Source organism: Theropithecus gelada, unplaced genomic scaffold, assembly GCF_003255815.1.
Source record: "Theropithecus gelada isolate Dixy unplaced genomic scaffold, Tgel_1.0 HiC_scaffold_15884, whole genome shotgun sequence".
In the NCBI taxonomy this organism is placed as follows: domain Eukaryota; kingdom Metazoa; phylum Chordata; class Mammalia; order Primates; family Cercopithecidae; genus Theropithecus; species Theropithecus gelada.
In genome coordinates this window covers 2,249,863-2,273,477 of record NW_020257641.1, presented here as the reverse complement: position 1 = coordinate 2,273,477, position 23,615 = coordinate 2,249,863, and the positions used below count along the sequence as shown (strand labels likewise).

At 51.8% G+C, this 23,615-nt stretch overlaps 2 protein-coding genes across 2 annotated transcripts in view; one reads left to right on the top strand and one right to left on the bottom strand.

Moving 5' to 3' along the window:
• LOC112617174 (secretin receptor) overlaps positions 1–13,660 on the top strand; it is a 77,702-nt gene extending 64,042 nt beyond the window's left edge. Inside the window, exons 8-13 of the mRNA XM_025373933.1 lie at positions 1,319–1,379; positions 2,582–2,651; positions 5,773–5,864; positions 7,678–7,804; positions 12,135–12,176; positions 13,243–13,660. Of these exons, the coding sequence (XP_025229718.1) occupies positions 1,319–1,379; positions 2,582–2,651; positions 5,773–5,864; positions 7,678–7,804; positions 12,135–12,176; positions 13,243–13,392 (542 nt within the window). The 3' untranslated portion in view covers positions 13,393–13,660. The remainder of the gene's footprint in view (positions 1–1,318; positions 1,380–2,581; positions 2,652–5,772; positions 5,865–7,677; positions 7,805–12,134; positions 12,177–13,242) is intronic.
• Positions 13,661–14,949: 1,289 nt separating this feature from the next.
• On the bottom strand, positions 14,950–22,216 carry LOC112617175 (voltage-dependent calcium channel gamma-like subunit). Its single transcript, XM_025373934.1, has 2 exons — positions 22,125–22,216; positions 14,950–16,588 (listed from the first exon to the last, which is right to left on the bottom strand). The coding sequence occupies exons 1-2, from the start codon at positions 22,143–22,145 to the stop codon at positions 16,016–16,018; spliced, it is 594 nt and encodes a 197-aa protein (XP_025229719.1). The 5' UTR covers positions 22,146–22,216; the 3' UTR covers positions 14,950–16,015.
• Positions 22,217–23,615: the final 1,399 nt, after the last annotated feature.

The window sequence follows — 23,615 nt, the reverse complement described above, 5'->3', positions numbered from 1 at the left end:
CAGGCTGGTCTCGAACTCCTGACCTCAGGTGATCTACCCCTCATCGGCCTCCCAAAGTGCTGAGATTACAGGCATGAACCACCGCGTCTGGCCATATTTTACATTATTTTATTTGTACGAAGTCTTCAAAATCTGGTATCTATCTTGCACTTAGTGCACAACTCAGTAGGGACCAGCCACATACCAGGTGCTCAAGCGCCACCTTGAGTGCTGGTGGAGACCATCACTCCATTCCTGCTCGGCTGAGCACCCCCTCCGGCCCTCTGCTGGGCTGCAGCCCTGTTCTCCTTGGCTCAGATTTTGCAGAGAATAAACTCTATCGGAAGTTAACTATTCAGTCTCATGAGGGTAGTGCTGGTCGCCTCGGGTGCTTATCTGTTTCTTATCCAGACTTCAAACCATCCTATTGCCCCAGCCCCACCCTGCCACCTGCCTCCTGGGTACCGAGTGCCCTGGCCCTAGAGCATCCTTGGGTACTTCCCCAGCAGCATTGCCCCAGACAACACTTCTGTTTCAGCTTCCTCTGCTCGGGACATCAGCTGCCACTCCTCTGCCAACCTTCTGTGTGCCTAAGCCTGTTGCCATCTCTCCTCTACTCTGCCCTTCCTTCTCAGTCTTTGTCCTTATAGGCTTTTACCGTTTCTATTTCTTTATTATCATTTTAGAGGGGCTTCAGGGCAAGTAGGGATAAATGTATAAGTTCAGTTTGCCATGTTTAACTAGAAGTCAGGAAATGTTGTTGTATTTTCTCTTCTAAATTCTTGTGGACTTGATCTCATCTCTAGTCCGAAATATATTTTTGTTTAAACATGACAGTGATGGCTTACCTTAGCCGTTAAATGGACAAGCTTTTTACAAGCCAATATTTGAATAAAATCAACGTTTCTTTCATGAGCTGTGTCCACCCCTTCTCTGCTTCCTCCTCCCCGCTGCACATGGCCAGGCAAATCACGGTACGAGAAGGGGGATCTACCAGCTGCCTCCATGGGTCCACGAGCCTGCCCAGGAGTCCCAGCCCCTCTATACTTTGCAGTGGTCCTCTGGAGTCTGGCCCGGGTTACCAGGAGACCCCTAACACCAAGTGACCTTTGGGATCCTTTTGATTCTGCCGTAATCCCCAGGGCATGCCCGGCACCCTTGAGGCACACGGCGCCACATTTATACAAGATGGCACAAGATGGCAGAGGGGTTTCTGTGGAAACCAAATCTTGGCACCTGCTCAGTAGCTGGGCTGGGGTAACCGATTGTCCTGTTCTCATATGTGTGTTGAAAATTGAGTCCTGTCTCCTCTGCCCCTCCCTTTTTTTTTAATCCTCAGGTTCTCCAGCCATTTTTGTTGCTTTGTGGGCTATTGCCAGACACTTTCTGGAAGACGTTGGGTAAGCGAATGGAAGAAGGATAACAAGAATGTCTCTGACATCGTCCAGCTTTTCAAACAGCGTAGTTACTTCTTTGGAGCGATCTAGAAAAGGCCTTTTTCTCAAAATAGAAGCCACAGATGAGTTCCCTGGACTAATGCCCACTGCTTCCCAGGTGTGAGTTTCCAGGTAGGCTGAGCAGCCTTGGCCATGCCTGTACCATCCTGGCCGTCCTGTCTTCTTGCTGCCCGTCTGCTCTGTGTGTGGGTCAGATGCCAGACAAGAGCTATGGGGCTCCAGGCAGGTGTTGCTCTGCGGAGGAAGCTCAAGGAAGGGCCAGCCCAGCTTTTTCTTCCTCCTGGGATCTCCCTCCAGGATGCCTCTCTACCCCTGGGTGTTTAGGAGCCCTGCAGAGCCAGGCTCTAAAGAAGTCAGGCATTGAGGGTGGCAGTGAACCCAGGGGATGCACCTGGGAGTAGGTACATGGGAAGCAAGCTTAAAAGAAGCTGGGGAAGAGGAGAGGCAGCAGGGCAGCAGCGAGGCAGCAGGGCAGCATGGGAGTTGATTTCTCAGGAGCATAATGACACAACCAGGCCAATAAGTGGATGAAGTCAAATGAGACATCCAAGTGTCTATAGTCCAAATCCAGCCCGAAATCATTGCTTCAAAGTAATTTTTGTATTGGGTGAACTCACTTTTTTTCAAGGTCTGGATTTTCAGTTTGTCTAGAAAAAAAATGGAGAGGTCCTTTAACATGTTCCATTTTTCCTCGTGGAAAAATGAGCTGGAACAGAGCTGTGGCTGTCTGGGACAGGGCACATACTCCCCAGTTTGCTAAGTACTCTCCAGGCCTGATGTCCCCGCATCCTGAGGTCGCATGTCAGCCATCCATCACTTCCCTTACTGATGTCATCTTCCTGGCCTCTGTCGGTAGCTGAGTTTGCCACCGTGCTCGCTGGGGAATTCTGACAGTGAGCTAACTTTTGGATCTGGGAGTCTCCCGGCTCTCAGGTTCTCGCAGGGAGACAGGTGGCCATTCCCTCAGCCCCAGCAGTGCTCCTGGGTGGCAGGAGGGGCGGGGTTCTAATGGTACTGGGCACACCACTGCAGGGGCTCAGTGCCACAAACATGGGTCCTTCATACCAAGGGCCACCTCAGGGAACATGTCCTTGCTGGTCAGCCCAGCTCCCACTCGTAACCATGCCCAGCTGTCCCTCCCTTAGGTGCTGGGACATCAATGCCAACGCATCCATCTGGTGGATCATTCGTGGGCCTGTGGCCCTCTCCATCCTGGTGAGTGGCCCTCCTCTCCCGAACTGGGGATCAGTGGGAGAGACGGAAATGGTGACCAGCCCACAGGGGCAGAGGGCGGAGGGACAGGGCTCCCTGTAGGTGCCAGGAGGGATAAACCACAGTGTTTGTGATGTTGGTAAGCAGCGTGGGGTGTGGAAGCTCTGCCCCCCTACAGAATGTCGGGGAGTGGGATGAGGGGTAGGCTGGAGGCAAGAGCCTGCAAACCTGGTTCTTTCCCGCGAGCAGCAGCTCAAGTGTGGTGAGCAGAGCTCCTTGTTCTAAACGGGCTGGCTCCCATTGGCCTGAAATTCCACCTTCACTGGTTCAGACCTGTGGGCCTTGAGCATTTTTCTAGGGATTTGCTCGTTAACCTGGGATGAGTCGCTAAGCTGAGATCTGAACAGGGTGGGAGTGCAGATTGGGGAAGCTCAGTGGGGCCATGGTCTTGGGACTTTGCAATGCTGCGAGTGGGTTCAGGCCTGCAGGGGGGGCCCCAGGGAAGAGATGCTGGGTGGCCATCTTGGACAGGAGCTTGCGGGTGTCAATCCTGGTGCCCTTTCGAATCACCTGGGAGTTTTTTAAAAATACTGATAGCTAGTGATTCTATTTCTTTTTCTGGCAAGAGGCCTGGGTCCTGGTCCCCAGGCGATTCTGCTGTGTACCAGGGTCGAGTCCTGTAGCCCAGCCCATGGGTATGGTTCAGCACAGGGACAGATGAGGGAAGGCACATGGCGACACATGGGAATCATCTCGTGGATAGAAGCAGTGCCTCGGCTGGAAATAACGACCACACGGACAGCTCAGGGATGCCCAAGGCTGCAGAACCAGTTGAAAGCAAATGCCCTGCCAGGCTCGCTGGCGTGGGGTAGGGGGAGAGGGCACAGGACAGGGCCCCTTCTCTTCCAGTAGCTGCCTGGGTGGCATCTTGGGATTGGTTGAGAGGAGGGGGCCATTCCATGGCAACCTTTTATTCTTTTTCAAGTATATAATCTGAGCAAAAAATGCAAAACACAAAATGTTTGTTTTGGTTTTACTTTTTGAGATAGGGTCTCACTCTGTTACCCAGGCTGGAGTGCAGTGGCGCAATCATGACTCGCTGCAACCTCCACCTCCTGGGCTCAGGTGACCCTCCCACATCAGCCTCCAGAGTAGCCAGGACTACAGGCTCCCACCACCACACCCAGCTAATTTTTTGTAGAGATGAGCATTCACTGTGTTACCTAGGCTGGTCTTGAACTCCTGGACTCGAGTGATCTGCCTGCCTTAGCCTCCCAAAGTGCTGAGATTGCAGGCGTGAACCACTGTGCCGGGCACAAAATGTATTTTTTAAAAAGGAAAAAAAAAATCATTCATCATTCTCCCAGCTACATATATGTTATGACTATGTGTTTTCCTTCCTATCTTTTTCTTTGAGCAGACACACTTTTCTTTTTCAAAGTCCTTAATTAGGTTTTTTGTTTTTGTTTTTGTTTTTTTTTTGTTTGTTTGTTTGTTTTTCATTTAGCAATAGATGTGAGCTTTCCTGTTTCATGTGGAATTCCTTGAGAAACTGATTTGCCATGGCTTCATAATATTCATGCTGGAGGCTGTTTCCTCATTTAGTTAAGCCAGCCCTGCTGTTATTCTGGGACTTGGACAGCCCAGTCCAGGACAACCCTGGATGAAGGACAGCCAGCTCCAGTGTCCGGGGCTGGTTTCAGAGGACTGTAGTTTATTCAGCAATTGAGGATGTTGGATGAGCACTCTTGATGCAAAATATCTCCCTACCAACCTAGCATGGGGCCTGGAATTCCACTATTTGAAAATAGACTCATTCTTGGGACCTTAAAGATTTCTTTTCTTTTCTCTTCTTTCTTTCTTTCCTTCCTTCTTTCCTTCCTTCCTTCCTTCCTTCCTTCCTTCCTTCCTTCCTTCCTTCTTTCCTTCCTCCCTCCCTCCCTCTCTCTCTCCCTCCCTTCCTTCCTTCTCTTTCTTCCTTTCTTCCTTTCTTTCTTTTTTGCCTTCCAGTGCTCCCTATTAAATTAAATACAACTCTAAGGCAAACAGAATTAAACCAAGTAGCCTTAATGAGCTGACAGCATGCATAGCCAGCTTACAACAAGTTGCAGAGAAGCAGGGTTCCCCAAAAAGCAGTGCTGGGCCAGGAGTCCTAGACGGCCACTAATCCTGTGTCTTTTGGCAAGTGTTCTGAGGCCCCAGGCTGCTTGTGTGAACAATGCGGGTGTGAGGCTGGGTGATTCCACTGATCCCTGTTTCTATAAAATGGAGCAGGTGGGTGAGGGAGGGAGAGATGCTACCACGTGGGCAACTTCCTAATGTTGTTGGCACTGGGCACTGGGGTTGGGGGAGGGGACACCAAAATGAATAAAAAGACTGCGTTCCTGACCTTCAGGAACTGGCAGTTGAATTGGCAGATAAGTAGGCACATACATGTTTGACAGACATATGCATTTGAGCTTTTAAGATATTTTTATCTCCCAATCATAGTTGGTAAGAAAAAAAAAAGATATTTTAAGTGCTCTTAAACAGTAATATTATCCCTAAATACAGTGAATCAGGAAAGGGAAGTAATCAAGGGTGGCTTCTTGAAGCTGCAAACTGGTCCTCACACCAGCAGCTTCAGCATCACCTGGGAGCTTGTTAAAAATAATAATTCTTGGACCCCACGCCAGACTTACTGAACCATAGCCTATGGGGTTAGAGCCCAGCAATGGGTACCCTAAACTTTGAGAACCACTGCTGTAAAGTCAGTCAGCTTTGGCATTGTATTACCTGGGAGCTTGTTAGAATGCAGAATCTCAGGTCCACCCCAGACCTGCATTTTAACAGTATCCCCAGGGGCGTCCAATGCTCTGCAAGGGTGAGTGATCTGCCCTGCAACTGAGCAGACCTTAGAGCTCCTGCAGCCCAGGGTAGGAGGGAGTGCTGCCTCCAGCCATGGACTCTAGACAGTTTCACCAGGACTGGGGGTGGGGATGGGAAGGGCGGGCAGCAGTGGTGAGCCATCCTGGCTGTGATGTGTGCAATGTCTTCTCTGCCCTCAGGTCCGGGTGACAGGGCCAGGAGAGGTGGCTGGAAAAGCAAGATACCTTCAGCTCCACCTCTGCCTTGTGTTTTGCAGATTAATTTCATCCTTTTTATAAACATTCTAAGAATCCTGATGAGAAAACTTAGAACCCAGGAAACAAGAGGAAATGAAGTCAGCCATTATAAGTAAGTGAAGGGCGAAGACTGAGGCATGGTCAGTCAGCAAGCATTTACTGAGCACCTACTATGTACTCAACTGGTGCTAGCTATTGGAGATGGAGGAAAAGTTGCAGACCTAGTCCTAAGAAGTTTACCAGGTGCATGGGGGCGGTTGGGGGGAATGGTCTGACTGTAGAGCTTCAGACACTGTATGGGGATGGAAACACTAAGAAATCTCAGGCAGGAAGCCCGAAGGCAGATAGATCTTATCCTTAGGGCAAGGCTAGGGAGTCTCCACATGTGCATTAAAGACTGAAATTCACACAAATGTGTGTAGGAACAGTATGTGTATTTTTCAAAGGAGGATGACCTTCGGTTTCATCAGATTTTAGGGAAGTGTGTGATCCAAAAATACTTAAGACCTTTCAAATGTTAGAGAGAAATATGTTTGTTTTCTAGGGCTTCTATAACAAAATATCACAGACTAGGTGGCTTAAACAGCAGATACGTATTTTCTCAGAGTTCTGGAGGCTGAAAGTCCAAGACCAAGGTGGCGACAGGTTTGGTTTCTTCTGAAGCCTCTCTCTTTGGCCTTTCTGGCTGTGTCCTCACAGGGCCTTTGCTCTGTGTGTGGGCATTCCTGATGTCCCTTTGTGTGTCCATGTTTCCTCTTCTAAGGACACCCGTTGATTGATTAGGCCCCACTCCACCCTCGTTTTAACTTAGCCTCCTCTTTCAAGACCTTTCTCCAAATGCAGTCACATTCTGAGGTACTGGGGGCTAAGGCTTCAGTGTAAAAATTTGGCAGTGGGTGTGGACATAATTCAGCCCATAAATTATATTAAAGACAAAATAGTGGCCAGGCACGGTGGCTCACACCTGTAATCTCAGCACTTTGGGAGGCCAAGGTGGGCAGATTACCTGAGGTCAGGAGTTCGAGACCAGCCTGGTCAAGATGGTGAAACCTCGTCTCTACTAAAAATAGAAAAATTAGACGGGCATGGTGGAGGGTGCCTGTAATCTCAGCTACTCAGGAGGCTGAGATAGGAGAATCACTTGAATCCAGGAGGCAGAAGTTGCAGTGAGCCGAGATTGCGCCACTGCACTCCAGCCTGCGCAACACAGCAAGACTCTCGTCTCAAAATGAAGAAAAAAACAAAACAAAAACAGGACAAATTAGTGTCCCCCAGAGACCTTCTCCATGGTGTTTTGTGTTTGAGAATCTGGCAGTGGCTTGGATTACCTGGTGTCAGATTCCTGGGGGCCTGGGATGAAGTTGCCAGGTAAAACACAGGATGCCCAGTTACATTTGAATTACGGATAAACAACAAATCGTTTTTCAGTATTTATACCCCCACACGGTGTCCACTGTTTATCTGAAATTCAAGTTTAACTGGGGATTCTGTATTTTTATTTGCTAAGTTTGGCAACTCTAACCTGGGAAGCAAATACAAGAATTTATCCTTATAGATATTTATTATCTAGCAAATGAGAAACCTGGCTTTGCTTAGATGATGTTAGACATAGAGCAGCAGTGATATAGGCACGTAATTGATAAAGTTAATGGTGTAGGTACCGATTTTTTTTTTCTTTTTACGGATGGAGTTGCATGATCAGAAAGTTTGGGGCTTTTCCATGAGTCAAAAATTGTTGTATCTGAGTGATAGATACGTGGGAGTTAGAAATGTTCTAAATAAAAAATGAAAACAAAAAAGTGTGGGGCACTGCTAGCCAGCCTCAGCAGTCCGTCCCGAGCTGGGGAGTGGCACAGCTGTGTGCCCGCAGGAGGAGAAGGGCACAGGGAGGCAGAGTGGAGGCTGCAGTCTCTGTGTGTCCCCAGGCGCCTGGCCAGGTCTACTCTCCTGCTGATTCCCCTCTTTGGCATCCACTACATCGTCTTCGCCTTCTCCCCAGAGGACGCCATGGAGATCCAGCTGTTTTTTGAACTGGCCCTTGGCTCATTCCAGGTAAGCTTCCGGGACTGGGGCTGCCTGCCGAAAAGAGGAGTTCTCTCTGTGCTTAGGGAGAAGTGGAGGGCGTAGAGACAGCGAGCCAGATGCCTTATCTGGCGGAGACCCAGGGAAAGAAGGGGTCGGACCTGACAGTGCTACAGGTCCCCGAGAGGGACCCCTGGTCCCCACCAGTCAAATGGAAGTGGGAGATAAAACTAAGAGAGACAGAGAAACTGACTTCAGGGAAAATAAAAAGGAAAAGTAGCCCCAGTACACTATATTGTACAACTCTCAATAGCATATGCATGGTCAAAATAACGTAAGCGCGGATGGCTGAGTCATTAAACACTGAGGCAGGAAGATGAGCCTTGCAAGAGTGTGGGGCGGGTGTTTGGAAGAGAACACTGTCGTCATCTTCACACTGGGAAGTCCATAGAAAATGCCTTAGACTGAAAACTCCTCAAGTAGCGACATCAGCATAATTTCTAGGAGCAGTTAAGAGAGTTCCAAGGAGTAGTCGCATCTGAGGAACAGGAAGTGAGGGCGGGGTGTCAGGTGGCTGCTGGTTCCGTAACAGGAATCCTTTGATTCTTTGAAACCACGTGCATATGCAAATTATTAAAACTAAAAACTGACTTTAAAAAATAAAGTGAGGTGGAAAATCACTTACCTACTAATTCAACAAGATGTTGTGAAGTTAAAAAAAAAAAACAACAGTATACGTGTTTGGACAGAGGGAGCCTGAACATGAATCCCAAACTTTACAATGCCGTTTGTTTATTTACTCATAGCTATTTCCTTCCAAAAATAATGCAGTGTCGCTTTTGAGAAAAACATACAAAGGACAAAAAATAAGCAGATGAAGGATCAGTGAGAAAAAGAATATACAACTGCCTGGGTTGCTACACAGAAACAAATATGATAAAGTTCTACGCAGGAGGGAGAGGTGGATCGTAAGTGGTAGGGAGCTTCCCAGTAGCCAAAGCAAAGACGAAACAATTGTCTCAGGATTTCTCATATCCATAAGACAAAATCAAACTAATGGCCAGGAGAAGCCAGTGATTATAGGCTCTAGGACCTGAGATAAAATTCTCCCAGTTGTTTTTTTTAAAGAACTTAGTCCTTAATAACATTTCCACAGTAGGGCGAGACTGTCCAGCGAAGCCTTCAGTGGGGTGGCCTCGGCCTGTGAGTAGGGGCTCAAACCCTCCCCTCGTCCCCAGAGCTCTGTTCAGGGTAGGGTCTTCCTGTTACTTAAAGGTTCTAGGGAGGATGCATCACTGGGGACCCACCGAGTGGAGTCAGGTCTTGCCCTACCCACACCTTCAGACCACACCCTCCTCTAAGCTGGCTCTCTGCCCAGTAGCCCCTGTCAGTGCCCCAGACCTTCAGAGAACTCAGCCTCTGGCTTAATCCAGGATTCTTTTCCTCTCGGCCTGGGGGCTAGGAGCTAGCTTTCCCCACCACTGCTCTTGTAACGTCCAGGGAGGCTGGGCACACGATGGCCTATCTAGCAGGTAGAGGATTTGAGGACCAGTCGGGTGGAAGGACTTGACCTGGCTCAGAAAACGGACTATGCTGAGAGCTTGCACCTGGGTCTGCCTGGCCATGGATGGAGACTTCCTGTCCCTCAGAGTTGGGGCTAATGGTTGCGACTGTGGACTACCTCTCTGGGAAAATGTCTTGTCAAGAGAAAACCAAAAGCACTTTTCTGATGTTCTCATAGGATTGTTGTTGAAGGAAAAGGATCTTTTAAAGTTTTATAAATATATATGTGTGTGTATATATATTCTTATATATACACACAAAAATGTCTTTCATATATGAAAGTGAAGAGAGTAGGACAATGAACCCCATTACCTATCCCCAGCCTCAGCAGTATCCACTCATGGCCTGTCTTGTTTCATCTCTGTCCCTACCTACTACCCCCATCTTTTTAAGTAAATTCAAAACATCATGTTATTTCATCTGCAAACACTTTAGTATGCATTTCTAAAAGGCGGGGCTTAAGAAGAACACATACAACTGTAGTAACACCATCACTGTCACATACTCTTTAAAAGTATATTTACGGCCGGGCACGGTGGCTCACGCCTATAATCCTAGCACTTTGGGAGGCTGAGGCGGGCAAATTGCCTGAGCCCAGGAGTTCGAGACCAGTCTGGTCAAGATGGTGAAACCCTGTCTCTACTAAAATACAAAAAATTAGCCAGGCATGGCGGCATGTGCCTGTAGTCCCAGCTACTCGGGAGGCTGAAGCAGGAGAATCGCTTGAACCTGGGAGGTGGAGGTTGCAGTGAGCTGAGATCGTGCCATGGCACTCCAGCCTGGGTGACAGAGTGAGACTCTATCTCCAAAAAAAAAAAAAAAAAAATTTATTTACTCTTTCTGGTTGTACAAATAATGTTTGCTTATTGTGAATAATTTGGGAAATAAGGAAAATTTTTTAAAAAAAGAAAAATAATAAGAAAAAAAAATCTAGAATCTCATAACCCACAAGTAACCTCTGTTAAAATGTTGGTGTGTTTACTTCCGTCTCTTTTCTGTTCACAAAGACACACACACACATAATTGGGATCATGATGTGTATGGTTTTGTATCTTGCTTGTTTTGTTTAATTCTCTATCATGCCCATCACGAACATTTCTTCATGTCATTAAAATTCTTCAAAGTCTTCATTCTTAATGATTGCAGAATCACCGTGGAGATTAGTAAACTTGCTGGCTTGTGTGCGGTCTGCCCTATATACCCCGGAGCACAGCTAACTCCTTCCTCTGAACAGTGAAAATGTGTCCTTGGACCCCAGGGCAGCGGAGGCCAGGCAACCTGAGCCCATGCAATGGGCAGCACCCTCGGCCTGCTCGTGGCTCTGGGCCAAGCACACAGAGCTCCAGGCATGCCTAAACCCCTCCGTGCTCAGTTCCCTCACGTGTAAGGTGAAGATCGTCTCACCTGCCTCCAAGGGCTTTGGTGAGATTAAATGGAAGCACCTGGGACCTACAATGACTCAGGCCTAGCTGTGCTCCGATCCAGGTCTGTTTTATTTCACAGCCTGCCTTGAAATGCTTTTCACTCCCTCTCTGACAGTAGTTCCCAGACCATGATGCCTGTTTGTTGGAACTGTCTGGGGATCTTTAAAAGCTGCTGATGCCCCCAGCTACTGGGATCTGGGGAGTGCAACGTGGACAAACGGTCCCAGGTGATTCTAATGTGCAGCAAAACTTGGAAACCAATGCCCTGAGTGTTTCTGCCCCTCAAATAGTCCCCAGTCTATGTGGCAGTCATTGATACCTGAGATTCTAAAGCAAACCCTTCCAGCTTCGCCTCTAACTCTTTTTAAAATGCCAATATCCCTGAGAAGTTGTACATATTAAGCCCACCATCGATGAGCTGATTCAGCACCCTTTGAGGTCCTTTCCAATCTTGTAAGTAGCTACAGGCAGGCCTGGGTGGGACTAGGGAGGAGGAGTTGGGCCATCTGAGGTCAGGCCTCTGTGTGGGGAGGGCAGGCCCGTAGGGAGAGAAGGGTGGCCTGAGGTGGGTCCCTGAGAAAGGAGAGGAGCAGGGCGAATACACCGCAGAGACACCGCTTCCTGCTCACCTGTAGGCCTCTTAGGCTCCAAGCAGGGCTGGGGTGCCTGCTTGGAGTCCCTCCCCTGACAGAGCTCCACACCGGGATCCTGGGGGCACCATCAGGAAATCGGGAGCTCCAAATACCAGGGAGGGAGGATCTTACAGGCACAGACCTCACCACACCAGGGAACATAAAACTCTGAGCATGGAGGTGCAGCCACCTGTCCATTAAGCAGGGAGGTCCAACCCTGCTCACCGCTGGCTGGCTGGGACCTGTACATAGTTTGTTCTGCCTACACATTTGTTTTTCAATTTGAATTAGTTATCTACATTTAAACATATTCAGATTTCCAGCTTATCTTGAAACAAGACCATGCAAGGCCCAGGGTGCAACCCTGGGTCGCCTACACCCCTCCCAGCAGAGTGGGCACACTTCAGGTGCCACCCATCCCTGTGGCTCCCAGGTGAACTTCCTGAGCCCGGCTGACTGGGTTAGCAGCCCCTACTGACCTGTCTCTGATACCACATGTGTTCGAAAGGGAGCCTACCCTTGGCTGCAAGGAGTTCACAGTTTACACTAGATGAGCCAGCACAGCCAGGGGCACCGTGGGCAGCCCACAAGAGGTAGCCTAATTCCCAGTGAGGCAAGAGAGGTGGGGAAATGAGCCTGTAGCTGGTGATTAAGAGACCTGGGGAGGGTGCAGCTGGTCAGCTGGTTCAGGTCACATGCTGAGCACCTGAGCTAACCCTGCTGCCTCTGTTCGTCTGGCAGGGACTGGTGGTGGCCGTCCTCTACTGCTTCCTCAACGGGGAGGTGAGTAGTCTCGGGTCACCCAGGTACCCAGGAGCGCTCCTAGCCATTGGATTCCGGGTCAGAAGGAGCTACCTGGGAGGGGTGGTAGGAAGCGGGATGGAAAGAGTCAGAGGGAGTCCTGGGTATGGTGGCAGGGGGCTTGGCCAGTTCTTTTATAAGTCTTAATGGGAGCAACAGAATCACCTGGAGGGCTTGTTAAAACCATGGCTGGACCCTGTTCCTAGTTTCTCATTCCACAGAAATAAATTCTATAGGTCTGGGCTGGAGTCTGAGAAAATGTTTTTTAACAAGCACTCCTGGTGCCGATGTTGATCTGTTCAGCAAATGCAGGAGGAAAGTTCGGCAGAACCGAGGTTCCTGACTGCCCTGCTGCTTGCTCAATGGGCGATCTCAGTCACTGCTGTGCTCTGGGCCTCAGTCTGCCCATATGTAAAATGGGTGACTCAGAACTGTCTGCAGCTTAATCCTTAGGGACCTCCAGATGAGCAGTGACTCCTTGGGAGACTGCATACTCACTTTGAGGACTCGAGCCTCACACAGAACATTTGGGTCAGGACGCCAGGCTCTGGGCATACAGAGCTATGTAGTCAACATGAGCTAAGCCTTTCTGTGACTACTGACCGTCTATCTGGTTTGTTGCACTTGAATGGGAATGACCTTTGATGTTTCCCAAAAATCAAACATCAAGCCTAGCTTCAAACGTTCAGCTGCTGCAGCTGGCACTTGTGAAGGAAATTTAGAGTAACTCCCTGGGTCCCAGGTAAGTTCTGAGCTTGGGTGGCTTCATGGGAATAAGTATCCACTTGTTCCAAGGTGCACAAGTCCTTTCTTCAGGACACGATGTAATGAGATTGTGGGTGCATGTGCCCAGGAGAGAGGTGACCCTCAGTAACTACTGGACATTGGGGCTGGAAACAGTCCATCTGCGTGGCCTGCAGGCTAGGGGACAGGACAGCTGGGCAGGAGCGGCTGTCCTGCCACTGCGTGGAGTCCCCGGGGGTGTGAGCAGGGATCCAGGCACAGAACTGTCCTCTCCTCCTGGGCTGATGGCTGGTCTCCCGGGCAGGTGCAGCTGGAGGTTCAGAAGAAGTGGCAGCAGTGGCACCTCCGTGAGCTCCCACTGCACCCGGTGGCCCTCAGCTCCTCCTTCAGCAACAGCACCAAGGCCAGCCACTTGGAGCAGAGCCAGGGCACCTGCAGGACCAGCATCATCTGAGAGGCTGGAGCAGGGCCACCCACGGACAGAGACCAAGACAGGTCCTGAGACAGCTGGGCACTGCTGTGCGTCTTCCCAGCAGACACCCTATAATATACCCTCCTTCAGCTGTAGAAGCCCCTTCCCAGGCCTTGGACTCTTCCGAAGGGATGTGGGGCACTGTGGGGCAGGACAAGGGCCTGGGATTTGGTTTGTTTGCTCTTCTGGGAAGAGAAGTTCAGGGGTCCCAGAAAGGGACAAGGAAATAAAGGGTGCCTGGGATGAGATTTGATCTGTATTTGTCCATCCTTTTGCCTTGACACAAGGTGAGGGTGTATGCTCCGGCCTGCTCCCAACCCCTTCCTGCAGGAGGAGGGCTCCTCCCTGGTCCCCCAGCTCAGTTAGGAACAAGATTAGAAGGCCCAGCCAACACGAAATGTTTGCCGTCGGCGGATCCTGTCTCCTACTTTAACTCACCTGGTTAGTAGCTCTCACCCAAACCTTCAGGACAACAGCTAAAATAATAGGATAAAGTCACCATGGAGGCCAGGGAAGCCCCAGGGCCCCCAGTCCCTTTTACTATCCCCAACAGGGTGTGAGGGGCACACCCCTGTTTTTCCTGCTCTTTCACACAGATGTCCTCAGCCTGAGGCAGACACAGCAGGAAATGGGGCATGATCGCATTTCATAGAAGACAGGTCCACCAAAGCCCTATGACTTGCCCAAGCTACTAAGCAAAGAGGTGGCAGAAGTTCAGTCCAGGGCCTTTGACTTCAAATGCCCATGCTCCAAGGCTGTGTATGTGCTCTCCCTGCTGCCCCTCTAAGCTCCTGGGGACTTCAGTCTCACCCTCCACTCTCGTTCTCGGTTCCTTTGAATATCTGCGCTCCCTGCCCCCATGTGAGGATGAAAAAGGACTCAATTTTTGAATGCTTCTACAAAACCAAACCTACTAGTGCTCAGGAGGTAGCGTTCTGGAGAGAAGTAGAGAAACTCCCCTCCATGTCAAGGAAAAGGCATCCTGCTGGTGGGTGGGTCAGCTCTACTCCTGGCTTTGGGTGACCCTGGACAAGTGCATCCCTCTCTGGGCCCTGACTCCCCACCACCATATATCCCCTCCCCGTGAAGAGACAAGGGGGTTACGCATCCCCTTTGAAACTTGTAGATTGCTCCAGGTTCCCATTTCCCAGGCTAAGATGCCGCCTGTGTGGTTGGTGAGCTCCGTACTCCATAAAACCGATCAATTCACGGAAACCTTTCTGGGATGATCTCCGTGGACTCTGGGCATCTTGGTAGTTCAACCTTAAAGTCCATGGCCTTACATCCTACAAAGCAGACTGCCTCATGACTCCATGCATCCTGGGATAAGAATTTTAAAACATCACAATAGAGGTAGGTACAGGTGCTCAGCCCAGACCAGGAAAGGAACCTGGAGCAGTGACAAGAGCGGGACAGAGACCAAAAACCCATGCAATTGCTGGGAGCCAGAATTCACCAGGTGAGGGAGGGGGAAGGAGTCTGTGTAGAAAGAAATGGGCTGAGGGCAATAACCTCACCTACTTCAATAACCTCACCTACTTCTGGGCAGAAAAAGGACTAGAAAGGGAGCACTTTCATGAACAGAAGTAAAGATGTGCTGGCAAGGATGGAAATCTCCGCTGGTTCCTGGCCCCCTTCACCTCCATGCATCCCCAGCATGGGTGCTAATCATTACCCAGGGTCTCACTGCTCCCCCTCACCTCCTGTGGAGTCCAGCAGATCTAGATACCTGCTCTGTGAAATGTGTTCTGGGATTACAAATGGTGCCCTAAGGCTGTCTGACCCTCACAGCAGACACGTGCACACACGGGTCTTGAGGACGTCTGTGTATTAGCAGTCAGGTGGGTCCTCCTGGGAGGGCTTGCTCAAGAACTCTTCTCAGAAAGAAACCCACCTTAAGGTAGGGTTCTGATAGGCAGAGCTCCCAGAGGGGACAGCCAGCTGCTAGAAGCTGGGGTTATCCAGGGTTTGTAAGGTTCAAACAAAGGGCAGGGAGGCAAACCGAGTCAAATGGTTTGAAAACCTACAGTGTGCAGGGCATTCTGAGGGAATCCTGAACTCTGCCTCTTTGGCACTGACCACCAAAGCTAAAGCCAGGGACACACATACAAAGGCCCTTTGAGCTGGTGGAAGACAGTCCTAGGCACTGATTGGACCCTTCGCTGGAAGAACGATCCATTCTTAATGACCCTGGGAGCCCCAGAGATTCTGCAGCCCCTATCCCAGCACGTGTCAATGAAACAGGCATGAACTATCCTTGGCTGTGCAGCTAGCTCAGGCACCAGTTACGCCGCTGCTTCCAACTCTGTTCCAGTCCAGGGAATTAAATTCAAGAAGGAGTTTTTAAATGTTTTTTTCTTCTTCTAAAATCAGCATCTGGCTAGGTCTGTGCAGCTGGTGGCCCTGAGGCGCCCTCCTGGCCTCTGGCCCTGCACATCAGCTGCAGAGGTCCCCCGGTCATTTCTGGCTGATCACCCACAAGTCACTGGCAAAGAGGCAGCCGTTTCAAGGTCCTTGTCCCACCTCAGCCCCACCAGAGGCCACATGTTAGAAAAGTCCCATCTTGACCACACTTTCTTGTAGAATCTGATGTCCCTGGAGGGGGCTAAAATTTCCATGGTCGTTCCCAGGGATGGGTGATGCTGTTGATGTGAAGGCCGCTGATGGCGTTCAGGAAGAAGAGGAAGGAGGCAGTGAATTCGCACCAAAACATCAGGGTGAAGCCGATGAGTGTGACTTGGTTCCTGAGGAGGATCACAAAACCCAGGAGTCCCCCGGAGGAGAGGACGAAAGAGACCAGGAGGAGGATGGAACCCAGGACCCACTTGCGCCGTGAGTGTTTGTCCTCGCACACCTGGGACACCATGAGGAGCTCCAGGCCAAAAATGGTGGTCACCACGGCCAAGGCGCCCACGCTGCGCACCAGGCCCATGCCCACAGCCAACCCGGGCACGTGGGCCTGGCCCAGGTCTCTGAAGCACATGGGTGCACTCAGGTTGGTGGTGATGCAGAAGTGCCAGAGCCCGAAGACGCGGTCCTCAGCCAGAAGCCAGTGCCCGTCACAAATGGAGACCGAGGACAGGACCACAGTCAGGGCCACACACGTGATGATGAGGGTCCGGATGAAGGATTCAAAGAAGGACCGGCGGGGCTGCCTTTGGCCCAAAGGCCTCCGGGCCTGGAAAATACCATAGGAAGCACCCTGTCAGCCACAGCCCTGCCATGCCCCCAGGAACCTCTGCAGGGAACACCCCTGCGCCCTCCTTCCCGCTCCACACAGTCCTATTCTCTGCTCCGGTCTCCTGTGAAGCCCGGAACAGACCAGACCCCCCATTTTTGGGGGACCCTCCCACCCTTCTAGACCTGTGAGCATTTGCCATCCAGTATTCACCAGGCACTAAGAGTTCCCTGAGCTTGCTTTCTTTCGTGATCTTAGAGTGGGTGAGAAGTCCAAACCGACTGACAAATCTGAGTCAGTTCTGAGTTCAGAAAACCTGTCGTGCCTGCCTCCCATGACCTTGAGCATGCAGCCTGCCTTGGTTTCTTTGTACAAAAAACAAGAATACGGCCTGGCGGAGCTGCCAGGGTTGTACCAAGCACTGAGACATTAGCACATCAATACACGGTTCTGTTTCCCTCCATCTGCCCAGGACACACGATTTTGTCCTAACCTCCACCCACCTGATCATTCTGAGCTGTCCACGTGCAGCCCTGGACTCTAGGCTATCGCCTTGTTTTTCTTGGTACTGAAAGTGATGCTTGCACCTTGCCCTCAGACTCGTGCGGCCCGTACCCTATCCAGAGCTTGCCAACCCCATTGTCTGCTCCTGCAGCGTCTGGGCATGGGAAGGCCATTGCAGCTCTCCTCCGCTTCCGGTTCAGCCCTGGAAGGAGGTGCCCCCGCCCTGGTCTCCTGGCAAGCCAGGCTAGGTGTCCAGTGAGGTGTCTCATCTCACAGTTCAAGGATACCACCCCGGCACTGCACCCAAGCCCTGGCCCAGAAAGCAAATGAAAGACTTCAGGAACTCTTTACACTGCCCACAAGCCCCTCACAATCCGCTCCGCCTCCCCAACCAACCTCAACTCCCAGCACACTCCCCTCTCCCCATCTCTAGGACTTTCTTTCCTCAGATGACTGGCTCTTCAGCCTGTAGAGGCTCTTCCGCAGCTCCTGCCACCCCGCCAGGGCAACACCTCTTCTCCATTCTTCATGTCTCAGCTTCAAGTCTACTCCACTGGGAGGGCTTTCCTGCCCCCTCAACCCAGAGTCAGGCCCCTCCTGGTATTTCTGTGTCAGGCACCTGTTCAAATTCTTCACCATTCTGAGGACAGTTTGTAGTTACATATTATTTCTGTCTCATTCCAACACTATGTGCTCTGGGAAGGCAGCCCCCGACCACCACAACACCACATTCTGTGTTTATGCACTGCGGTGTCCCCAATACCTGGGCATTCAGTGGGTGCTCAAGGGAGAGCTGTGAGATAAGTCAAAGGTCGTTTGCAACCACTGTCACTTCCGTCTGAAGCTCCCTTTAAACCGAGTCTCCTGCACAGTCATACATTAAATGACCTGCTTTGGAGTGTGTTTAGAAGCTGCCAGGTTGGCAGGCGCGGTGGCTCACGCCTGTAATCCCAGCACTTTGGGAGGCCGAGGCGGGCGGATCACGAGGTCAGGAGATGGAGACCATCCTGGCTAACACGGTGAAACCCTGTCTCTACTAAAAATACAAAAATTTAGCTGGGCGTGGTGGCAGGCGCCTGTAGTCCCAGCAACTCAGGAGGCTGAGGCAGGAGAATGGCATGAACCCGGGAGGCGGAGCTTGCAGTGAGCTGAGATTGCGCCACTGCACTCCAGCCTGGGCGACAGAGCGAGACTCCGTCTCAAAAAAAAAAAAAAAAAAAAAAAAAGAAGCTGCCAGGTTACACCTCGATTTGGGAGGTAGGCAAAACAGGCACGCATGATGGTCACTGCTAGGACCCAGGAGAATGGAGCAATGAGGAACACAGGGTGTGTCCTATGCCATGGGCGAATGGAGGCTTCCTGAGGCAGGTCTGGGCCACTCCTGTCAGTGTGAGACATAAAATAAAGCCCTGCTTCTGGGAGACTCCTGGTCAAAGAGCCTGGCAAGGGTATCTGCTCACATGCCCCAGACACAGGAGCTACCACTAATTTCTTTTTTTTTTTTTTTTTTGAGACGGAGTCTCGCTCTGTCGCCCAGGCTGGAGTGCAGTGGCCAGATCTCAGCTCACTGCAAGCTCCGCCTCCCGGGTTCACGCCATTCTCCTGCCTTAGCCTCCTGAGAAGCTGGGACTACAGGCGCCCGCCACCTCACCCAGCTAGTTTTTTGTATTTTTTAGTAGAGACGGGGTTTCACCGTGTTAGCCAGCATGGTCTCGATCTCCTGACCTCATGATCCGCCCATCTCGGCCTCCCAAAGTGCTGGGATTACAGGCGTGAGCCACCGCGCCCGGCCTGCTACCACTAATTTCAACCTCAGGCGTACAGGAATAAGGATGCAGTTTGCTTTCAGCACCTCTGCCTTAAGTAGGATCCTGTTTTATTCTCAAACCTATGAGGTTGATAAAGTAGGAGGCTCCATGGTGGGTGTACGGAGAAGGAAACTATGCAGAGGGTAGGTGACTTGCCCAAGATCACTCACCTAAATCGCAATGAAGCTTGTTACGGCTGCCCAGACAATTGTATGATATACAGGAGGTGGAATCCATTCAGTGAATAAATACTGACTAGGGCCTTCTAAGGACAGGGCCTTTGTGCTAGGGGCTCAGTACTGAGCCCTTACAGCCCTCCCCACATGGGCTGTAAGCTCCTGGAGGGGAGGGACTGCACTTGGTCTGTGCCAGCACGCTGCCTGGCGGGGATTCCAGACATGCCCCAGAACAAAGGGGAGGAATTCCCTGCGCCCCATGCCCGGCTTGGTGAGGAAAAGGTGCGTGCAGAGGGATGCCTCAAGGGCCATGCCAGAGCTAGGACCAGGTGCTGAGATGAAGGCAGCCTGGGTGCAGTCAAAAACACAGAGCTATGCGTATGGGCTGTGCTTCTCAAACTGTGTCCCCTTGCGCCTGGTGGGGCTTCCAGTGCTGAAGCCAGGTGGGCAGGGAAGCTGAGCAGGCTGGCGCTGCATCCCCTTCCTCACTTCAACTGAGCCCTGTACCTGCTCGGGACACTGGGGGTCCAGGAGTCTGTATTGCATTTTATTACACACACAAAACAAATCTACCAGTAAGAAAGAAACCAAAGGAAATTTTGAAAACCTAGGTCTACTCCACAAACCATTAGAGGTGTTTGTCCTTGGGCAGTTTCTTCACTTACTGAGCCCTTGTTTTCTCATCTAGAAAATGAAGTTAATGACGCTTGCAGGAAAGTCGTAGCCATGAAGGCACCTGGCAAGGTTACAAGGTCCCTAGAGAATGATAAGTGGTCCTAAAAAGGAGGAGCACCACATGCAGAGAACGAGTCAAAGGACCCAGAAACCTTTTAACCCTAGACATCATGCTGGCTGGAAAACAGGCACGTCCCCAGTCCCTTCCCCAGCCCCACCTGTCCTAGGCAGACTGGACTTTAATCTCCAGGCCCTTAGATGTCACGTCAGAATCAGAAAGTGAAGACAGCTGACCTCATCTCGTTTCCTCCCCATCCTGCCGCAAAGTAGAGCTTCATTTAAACTCTCCGGCCACCACTGAAACTCCCAAGAATCAAATGAGATCCTGTATATAAAGATGCATGGTACACGGACTGCTCCCAACTCATGGTAGCTATTAATATTAGTAACAATAACACATATTGAAGTATTTATTCTAACCACCCGGCACCTCCGCCAGCTTTCAGTGATGCAGGGCCTGAAACGGCTCCTGGAGGGCAGCTGGACAGGTATGCAGTGGAAAAGAAGGAACGGGGAGGTCAAGTCCTGCCCCTGACCTAGAGGACCCCTGCAGGGTACCTTTAGGCAATCACTTAAATCTCTCTGAGCCTTAACTTCTCTGCTAAAAATGTAAGCATTTTCCTTTTTCATCTTGTGACCTATAGAATAGGGTCACGTGACACTACTGGGGTACTGAGTCCAACGTCATGGTCTTCCTCCTATAACTCAGGGCCTCATGTGTTCCCCTTAACGAAAGCACCCCCAGGTAGACAACCTAAGCTCCTCCCAACTCATTCGCCACATCCCCAACATGTCTCCCCCATTGGCTCCCCCTCATCACCCCCTCCCCCCCCCCCCACCCAGGTGAGGCCATCACCATCATCAACATCCTGGAAGTTCACAGCCTCTGATGAGCGGGCCTGCCTCTGCTCCTCTCAGCCCCAGCGGGGCCCACCCCTGCCTGCATGACCCAGAACTTGCTTCCTACCTGTGTTTGTCCCCTGGCAAGTCATGGTTGCAGGGATGAAGAGTTATTACCCCAGAAGTGGCCGGAGCACCCACCCTTCACCTGGAGCCTGTGGCCTCCCCAGCTGAGCTCTCACCTTGCTACCAGGCTTCCTCCTCTCTTAATTGAGCATTCGCTCCCTCCATGCCCTGTTTCCAAGTGTCTCTCCCCACAAGGGCTGTAAGCTCCTGGAGGGGAGGGACGACACCTGGTCTGTCCCAGCACGCTGCCTGGCCAGGATTCCAGACATGCTCCAGAACAAAGGGGAGGAATTCCCTGCGCCCTATGCCCAGCTTCGCCCAGGTGCCTAGGTCCTGGCTATAGAAGAGGTTTTGGGGGTGGCCTGTGGATAGGGTTTCTCCCGTTAGGTAAAGGCAGGAGGAGCCAGTGGGATTTGGAGCCAGAAAGCCCTGGGTTTGAATCTTGATTCTGTTCCTTGGCCAGCCACTGAGGGCACGTTACTTCCGAGTCTCGGTTACCTCATCTATAAACTGGGCGGAACAGTATCTACTAGGTCAGTGTTGTGGCTGAGCGTTTCTACACGAAGTCAACGGGCCTCTGTAATCCCGGGGACAGTCCAGCGGCTAGACTCTGCAGCGGGCGAGCTGCGCGGAAAGGAAGCTCGCCCGCTGGGGAGCGGTACCGCCACCCACTGACTTCCCTTCGGGGAGCAGCAGACCCGAGGGAGCGGGTAGGAATGCGTAGGTTCTTAGCCAACATAAACATCTCGCACTCCGCTAAGGAGAAGCCAAGCCTTCGGAGACACGGGCTTCTTCCCTCCCCAGAGCCTTTCCCAGAGGACTGGCGCCTCAGCGAGTCCATTCCCAGCCCAGGACCCCAAACGCAGCTTTGCGGAGGGAGACGGTCTTCCTAACCTCCACCCCCAGAAAAGTCTAGCTTCCCGAGAGACGCATCCTGTTACATAAGCCTCACTTTGCAAGTCGATTCTGTTCCTCCACCCCAGATGCGCCTCATTTCTCACAAAGGGGAACCCTTATGGTAAACCGACCAGTAAGTCACTGGTGACCTCAAAGAGAAGAAATATTTCTCAGTGAAGTTTGGGAGCCTCGGGTGCTTGCAAGGCCGCGAACAGAGGCAGCCAGAGTCCGCGCCCCGGGAGCAGCTATGCGAGGCAGGCTCCTCGAGGTTGCTCCCCGCCCAGCCTCCTCCGGACCCAGGTTTGCAACAGGGGGCGGGCACGGGGGGCGCTCACACCCCCGGGCCGACGCTGGAGTTCGCGGGGGGTACGCCCCTCCCCCCTTTCCCCCACCCCCACCTCCCACGGCGGGGCAGCACCCCGGGTCAGCGCCTCGCCGGGGGCCGGCTACCTGCACGCCGATGGCAGTCATGCTGCGCCCGGCGGCCGCGCTGCAGCCTCGCTCCCTCCGGCTGCTCTGTGTGGCCGCTGGCGCCTGCCCGGGACCTCTCCGCGGGGGCGGGGCGGCTGCTGGAGGCGGGCGGGGCGGGAAGGGGCGTTCAAAGCTCGGCAATTAACCCCGGGCGGGCTCCGCGGCTCAGATTACGCTGAGTCAGCGAGGGCGGCCGGAGGAGCCCCTGGGGAGCCGCGGGGAGGACCCGGCACTCGAGGGGAGGGATCCCTCGAGTCCCAGGGTAAAGGATCGGGAAGTCACTCCGACGCTCCCGAACCTCCGAGGACCGCTTCGCCTGGGGCGCAGATTCCTCGAGGGCCGGGAAGGCGACAGAGGGCCCGAGGGTTCGGTTCCTGTTCCAGCTTGCTGAGTCGAGCCTCTGGGAACGCGGCAGGGTCCGAAGGGAGGAGGCACGCGCCGGGGCTCTACTGCCCTCACCCTGCGGGGTGACCTTGGGCTACTTGTTTAGCGTCTCGGAGCCTTGGTTAGTAAGGGAAATAATGAATGTGAAAGGTGGGGCTCTTGCCGGGCCCTCGCTAAGTGTAAACGGAGTGGAACCTTTTGGGCAATCCTACTTGCGTCCCTCAAAGGGGATGTAAAAATCCTGCTTTCCTCCTGAACGCTTCAGGGACTATTAAAAGTGCAAATACGCCAAACAAATGTGGTTATTTTTTCTCCACTTCGATAGGAACTGAGTTTTTTTTGTTGTTGTTTTTTGTTTTTATAACATTGTCTTGCTCTTGTCGCCCAGGCTGGAGTGCAATGACGCGATCTCGGCTCACTGCAACCTTCGCCTCCCGCGTTCAAACCCCAAACCCGTTCAAGCGATTCTCCTGCCTCAGCCTCCCGAGTAGCTGGGATTACAAGCGCGCCCCATCACACCCTGCTAATTTTTGTATTTTTAGTAGAGACGGGGTTTCACCATGTTGGTCAGGCTGGTCTGGAACTCCTGACCTCAGGTGATCCGCCCACCTCAGCCTCCCAAAGTGCTGTGATTACAGGGGTGAGCCATGGCCTCCGGCCAGATCTGAGTTCTTAAAGAGGCAGCACCTAAAAGCTTTTACTGCCCCAAAAGGGTGGAGGTGGGAGAAGCGTCCAAGGGTCACAAATTCCAACAGAGAGGCTTCCCTGCCGCCCCTCCTCAAATGTGGTGGTAAAGCAAGACCCTTCACTAAATGGCATAAATTAAATTGTCTGGTTCACTCAGGCAGGCAGCTCCTGGTGTCTTTACCCAAAGACAAAGCAACCGCACTCATCTGTTTTCCCCTGTAGAGCCATGTGAGAAAGAGGAGTAGTTACAATTGTCTATGTATCTTCCGCTTAGATACTCATGTGATTCCATCCCTGCCCAAGAGACCTTGTCAAATCCTTTACCCCAGTCCTAGGGCTTGACAAACGGAGAAATGGCCCAGGCACAGGAGGGCTTGGCCCAGGCCACCCACACTTGAG